Below are 6,891 nucleotides of genomic sequence, written 5' to 3'. Positions count from 1 at the left end.
AGTCTGTTTGTTAAATTAAAGACTTTAATTACAGTAGAAGCTTGACTGTGAAAATCTAGGAAAAGCCGAATTAAAAATTCTTCAATTTTTTGCATGGTTGATCTCTTGGAAATTATATCGTTAAAAATGTACGTGGAATAAAGCCAAGAGAAATTTAAAAGGTAAACTTTGTTGATTTTTATTCAATTGAAAGCAACAATTAGCATTAAAAAAAATGCGCAAACTAATCCGTTTCGAAAATCAGGATTGCAAAAATTTCACCTTTCAAACACAAGATTAAAAATTGGACGCATTTCTGATCACTTCAAAGCAAGTTCATTACATTTTGTTCTCCTTCCTTTCAAAATAGTTTATTTTTTATCCGCTGCGGTAAACCGTAAAACAATTATTAAAAAATATATATACAACAATAAAAACCCATCACATGCGCCGTACCCGCTGTATCCGCCGCATCGGCCATTTTTTTTAAGTTTTTTTCCCCCTCGTAAGAGCCCCCACGCTTACACCTGAAAATACGGTACATATGCTGCTGTGCTGGTTCCTGGTAGCTGTCTAAAAAGTTTAATGAGTTGTCCTTGCCTCATTGTAGGGAATGACGAGTTGAGTTGAATGACTTCTGATCCCATAGGTTGGACGGCATTCCTCAGAGCGAAGAGAGTATAGTTGGAGTTGATAAAACTTAAAGCAGCCAGACAACTTCTTCATTCCAGCACATAACCTCAAGTGAATAGAAATCGTTTTCCTGAAGGAGAAATGAAATAACCTCATCAGTTGGCCAATTTTTATATATTGACATCTGCTGCCATTATCTGAAGTTAAATTCTAAACAAGAAGCGTATTAAAAGGTCCAAGAGTAATGTGTTTCTAGAAAATACACAGTCCAGTCACATTAATGTGACCACCACGTATTTTCGGCGTCGACGTTAAATAACCAATCACAGAAGGCACGTGGCAGCACAGTGTAGTTGAGGAAATATAAAGGGTATATGAGGGCTCCGGTAAACATTTCAATCATTGGCGTAATACAGAAACAAAGCGATTTATCCGACGTCCAAATGGGCATGATCATTGGCTTTCGGGAAAAGGGGGGGGAGTATTTTCGAAACGGCGGAGTGTGTGACCTGTTCACGCGCCGTCGAGGTAAAACTGTACCCTGCATGGCAAAATGGGACTGTCCGAAATCAGCAACGTGGCAAATTTGGTGCAACATGGGCCATAGGTGACAAAAACAAACGACGGCTGCGGGAATGCGTTCGAGCAAATAAACGTGCTACCATTGAGCAACTGACCACCCAGATGAACCAACTAGCTACCAACAGTGTCTCCCAAACTACTGTTCAGCGAACGTTGCTGCGTTTGGGTCTCCGAAGCTCAACTCAAACGGCTGGTTCGTGCACCTATGTTGACTGATGTTCACCGACGACGAAAGCTGGAATTGTTACGCCAGTTTACCTCAGCTGGACGCCCACTAAGTGGCGACAGGTAGCGTTTTCCGATGAATCACGTTTTTTAGTCCATCGGACAGATGGACGTTGGCGTATAAGGCGTGAAAGCTCTGAAAGCAAACACCCTGCAACAATTGCCGGAACGGTTCAAGCTAGAGGTGGAAGCATTATGGTCTAGGTAATGTTTTCCAGGCGTTCTCTGTGTTCACGCATCATTGTGGAAGTCACGTTGAATCAATACAAGTACGCATCTGTCCTTGCGGACCATATCCAGCCCAATATGTGCATTGGTTTTTTTTTTTTTTTTTTTTTTTTTCAACCAGACAATACGAAGTGCCATACTGCTGGCATGTACTTGCAAAGCTTATCAAAGAGCACCAGGATGAGTTTACCGTTCTCCCCTGGCCATCAAACTCACCTGACTTAAACTCAATCGAGAATGTGTGGGACCATCTAGATCGGGTTGTTCGCGCCATGGATCCTCAACAGTGTAATCTAGCGCAGCTGGCCACGGCATTGGAGTCGGCATGGCTCAACATCGCAGTGACCACCTTCAGGAACCTAATTGACTTTCTTCCTAATCGTCTCGCAGCAGTCCGCTCTGCGAAAGGTGGTTATTCTGGCTATTGACAGATGGTCACATTAATGTAACTACACTCTGTAATATCTTATGGACCTTATTTTGTTCAAGATTCGTTAGTCTTCTCAAACTAAAGACAGAGGGGGATGATTTTCTGCCATATGCAGTAGTTTTAACAGAATTTTTATAGATCATAAGCAAACACTAAAAGAGCTCGACCCATCTGGAAACACTCAACTCACTTGGATGAGTCACCTGTCAGAAGCACGGACACATTCCAATGTCTGCAAAGAAGAGGTGAAAATGTATCGTACCCTAACAGTTGATTCTCTGGAATGTCTGGAAATGAAAAGAACAATTAAAATAAAACTAAACAGAAATTAAAGAGTCACATTCTCAGTTTCAATAGAAAGGTTATGATATTTCGTGACAGATAAGAATGCATCTAAAATGCTTTTTTTTTTTTAATTTTTCCCCATAACAACTAATGTAAGTATAATGCATCTGAATCCGTTAAGCTACAGAGTTTTTTTCAAATCACTTACATTGAAAAATAAACAGTTCTTGTCGATTTCCAAGTCCTTTGATGCATGTTGCAAAAGGTTTCAACGATACCTATAAAGACAAATAAAATATGTACATTCATTGTAACAAAATAAAGACAATCTACCTCAAAAACCGTCAATTATGAAGAGTGACGTTTTATTTATTTGCAGTTACTTATTTATTTATTTCATTTATTAATTTTATTTATTTATTTATTTCTATTCAGCTTTACTTATTTTAAGTTAATACATCATTTGAAAGTAATTAAGGGGTTACAGTGCCTCAAAAATGACCAAACGATCAAAAAAAAATTTATTGCTTATTTCAAAACCAAACACTAGTCCAAACACAGGGGAAAAGTTTCATTGCTTTAGCTCAAATATTTAAAAAGTTATGAATGGTTTTAGGTCATGCTCGCTATGTGTTCTTATGCAAAAAAAAACTTTAAATTGATTTTTCTCGATGATCTTTTTTTTGTGTTTTCGTGTCATAAGAATCCCTAAGGATTTTTTTCTATTAAAGATACATCTTTAAAGTAATACTTTTTACAATTAAGATAATATATTTAACAAAACTGTTCATTGAATAAGCATTTTATAAATTATTCATATGTTTAGAGCATGTCATACTAACAGGCAAATAAATGGACTTTCTCATTTAGATTACGATTCCAGGCTTAGAATGCTAAAAATGTACAGTCTTGAGCGAAGAAGAGACCGAGGGGACATGATTCAGTTGTTAAAATTTATTAATATGAAAGATGTTACGGGGCTAAAGTTAGCACTGAAAACAGGACAAGGGGTCATTGTTTTAAGCTCTTTAAATCTCAGGCTAACATGGATATTAGGAAAAATTATTATTTTAGCAGGGTAGTGGAACCTTGGAACAGCTTGCTGGAAGAGGTGGTAATGAGCAAGGGAGTAGATAGTTTCAAGAGGGCCATTGATCTTCACTGGGGATTGTAAATTGACTAGGACCAGCCTAGCTGGACCCAGAGCCTGTTGCTGGTCGTTACTTTTGTATTTATATTTGTATTTGTATAACTAGTACCAGTAAAGTGCTGATCAGGTTTTTATCAATTATTCTTTTTCTTAATATTATTATTGAGTTTACATACTGAATTCTGATTCAAGACAAGATTATTGTAAATGTTTAGTTGTTTTCTTATTAACTTACAAGTAGTGGGGGAAAATCTCCTGTGAAACATGTTTTCACTCATAGGACTGGGAATGTAACATGTACTTACCGATACACAGTACTTCTTAAAATACTCCAACATTCTCTTACTGCAGTGGAGAACCAGAAGCGACTGTGGAAAGGGAACGAGTAGTAAGAAGGAAAAAGTTTCAACTCAACACATATACACATGGCTCAAAAATTTTCAAAATAACATTCAGTATTTTTTCACATTTTTAGCTTTGGTTACTTCATTTATCCTTACTTAAAAAGTTATCTTTACCTGCCGAGGGCCAAACTTACAGAGCATGGGGCCTCAAGCAAAATTACCTCTCCTTAACCCAAGCATTCAAATAACAAGAAATCAAAAATTTTTGAACTAGATGCCTACAACTCAATTTGGATTATTACATTTGTCATTTATGTGTCTTAATATTGGTAATTTAAAGTAAAGAATAAAATTTTAAGCATCAGTTATTTCATTGAAAAATGGCTTTTCAAAGTGCTAAATAATCACTTTTAGCATATATATATATATATATATATATATATATATATATATATATATATATATATATATATATATATATATATATATATATATATATATATATATATATATAGTATTTTTTTTTCGTAAAAGTAAGGGCAAGTACTAGATTGTTCTTCCCCACGAGCTTGATTTCGGCAATGAGTATTGACTAATTTATTATCAAAACTTACATACAATTTGCAGCTGCAGTCGCCAACCTGCAAATTCTCAGGAGTGGTGCGTGCCGTGGCTTTTGCACGAACGTTACACTTACTATGAGTTTACAACTTACTATACGTTTGTTTCATTTTTAATAAATGTTTGTGTTTCAAAGATGAGTAGGTATGTTATTGTAGTACAAAAATAACTACAAGTTCCCCAACTAGTGACCCGGACGTGATCTGAACATGCAACTTTTCTGATTTACCTTAAAGGAAAATTTGCACAGAGTATTTCAAAAATACCTATTGTATTCTCTATAGAATAAAGTTAAGATTTCAAAACCACAAAAGCTTACACTATTAGCCACACCGATCCAAGAATGGAGTGGTTTGGCTTCCACATCAGGAGCGCCACTAGTACAGTCATAGAGGGCCACTCGGTAAGACATCTCACACATGTCAAAGGCCATATCCTGGAGTTTCACATAAAACTTCAAATGATCGAACGAGCAGCTCAATTGCAGAGTTCTTACTTCAAATGATTGTGAACTGTTAAAAGCTGGAAAGAAAAAAATTGCAACTAAAAGGGAAAATAAGCAAATTAATGGATATAAACTTGTGAAACATAACACCTAGGCAAACCATTAGGATGTGTAAGGTAATTTAGTTTTTTTTTTTTTTTTTTTTTTGTATTACTTTGCAAAACACTTCACAAATCATAAAGTTGTCTGTATATGATATGTTGCTGTGAAAGTCTGAAATCTGGTAAATATCGACTATAGCCGGTGAATAGCAACATTCAGCTACCAAATCCACTGGCAGTAGACAATGTTTTCGAAGAATCACAGGTGAAAGTCTTCATTCTCCTATTTTGGTCTTTCACGGTGACATATAAACGTATACACACACACCTAGTCCAACTTCATTTAAATAAGCTAAAAAAAGAAATGAGTTTTGTAAATGTTGTTTCTCTGCTAGGACAGCGTCAATGTAGGGAAAACAGCTTGTCTTTGCACGCCATAATTTGAAGTGCCAATTTTAACTTTTGATGATTAAGCTAATAAAAGAAATAATTCCCAAAATCAAAAAATACAGCTGACAATATTCAAAAATTAAAACTACAAATTAAATGATAGGATGCTCAGAGCTCACACATTAGGCAAACGCACTAAATACTACAATGTAGCTAATTCTCTCAGTATTTTTTCTTGCTATCATTGTATGTGAAAAAAGAAGCTTTTCAAAGTTTCATGTTTCATACACAACGATTGCCGCTATTCAAAGTTTCAATATTAAAACTTCGAACAACGGCAACCCTATAATTGAAGCACTTTTGCTTAGGTAACCCTATACCATCTGTTTTGTAATCTTTTTACCTACATTATTTTATATAACTTATGTGGAACTCGATAAGGATAAATTACTCATTTATGGGCACCTTTTAGCCCCTGGCAACCCTGATTAGTTTACACGCAACAGTTAGGCAACCAAACTTTAATGTTTTCTTTACACCTTTTACTCTTCATATATGACAACGATTTTTGGAAACTCGATGAGGGTAAATTACTCATTTTTGGGCACTTTTTAGCTTCTGGTAACCCTGCTTGGGGACCGGAAAAAGATAGGCAACCTTACATTAGCATTTTATTTACAGCTTTAACACTTCATTTACGACAAAAATTTCCGGAAACTCGATGAGGGATAAATTATCTCCCTCATTGAAACCTTTTATCCCTGAAAATCCTGATTATCGAGCTGAAAAAGATATGAAACCTTAGTTTAGCATTTTATCTCCATCTTTTACTCTTCATTTATGATAACGACTTTCGGAAACTCGATGAAGGTAAATTACTCATTTTTAGGCACCTTTCAGCCCCTGGAACCCTAATTGGTTCACGTGAAAGAGGTAGAAATTCTTACTTTCACGTTTTATTTATAAATTTTTCTCTTTATCTATGGTAACAATTTTAGAAAACTCGATGAGCATAGGTCAAGCCTAGTAAGATCTGGTACTATTTATCTTGAACTTCAATTAAGACATTTTCAAGCGTCTTGGAAGTAATATCACTTTGGCATCCACAAATAATAATTTTCCACTTCACAAACTAAAAAAAATGCTGTCAACACTTCTTCGCAAGATTTATGACTCTTAATTAACTTTTGGTCGACTTTGAAAATGGTGAAAAATTTTACAATAAAGGGTTTTTGAGCAAGAAGATGGAAGTCAATAGAAAGGTATGAATTCCAAAAACATGATTCGCTACAACTTAGATTTGCTTATTAAAAATGAGACTCACATACACTTAATATCGCGCTAACCAAAAATTTCTAACTTCCTTATTAAATCCAGATTTCTTTCAAATTAGGGTTTGTTAAAAGTAAGTTTGATTGTACAGTGCACTTGCAAAATATTCCCATATTTAGTAGTGTCAAAACCAATACAGTTGATTT

At 35.3% G+C, this 6,891-nt stretch overlaps 1 protein-coding gene across 1 annotated transcript; it reads right to left on the bottom strand.

Annotated features, from left to right (window-relative positions):
- Positions 1 to 561: 561 nt before the first annotated feature.
- Positions 562 to 4,919, bottom strand: LOC129216703 (uncharacterized). The gene is made up of 5 exons (XM_054850920.1): positions 4,797 to 4,919; positions 3,818 to 3,880; positions 2,571 to 2,640; positions 2,268 to 2,364; positions 562 to 742 (listed from the first exon to the last, which is right to left on the bottom strand). Exons 1-5 carry the CDS (start codon positions 4,908 to 4,910, stop codon positions 562 to 564), a joined length of 525 nt encoding a protein of 174 aa, XP_054706895.1. The 5' UTR covers positions 4,911 to 4,919.
- Between the last annotated feature and the right edge of the window lie 1,972 nt (positions 4,920 to 6,891).

Source organism: Uloborus diversus, chromosome 2 (assembly GCF_026930045.1).
Source record: "Uloborus diversus isolate 005 chromosome 2, Udiv.v.3.1, whole genome shotgun sequence".
Classification (NCBI taxonomy): Eukaryota; Metazoa; Arthropoda; class Arachnida; order Araneae; family Uloboridae; genus Uloborus; species Uloborus diversus.
This window is presented reverse-complemented; position numbering and strand designations above follow the sequence as displayed.

Excerpts from the sequence above, each read along its gene's own strand:
- LOC129216703 (XM_054850920.1), bottom strand. The coding sequence starts at position 4,910 with ATGGCCTTTGACATGTGTGAGATGTCTTACCGAGTGGCCCTCTATGAC. Across the intron at positions 2,641-3,817 it reads TTAAGAAGTACTGTGTATCG|GTATCGTTGAAACCTTTTGC; the intron begins GTAAGTACATGT and ends TTGTCTTTATAG. Across the intron at positions 2,365-2,570 it reads AGAACTGTTTATTTTTCAAT|ACATTCCAGAGAATCAACTG; the intron begins GTAAGTGATTTG and ends TTTCATTTCCAG.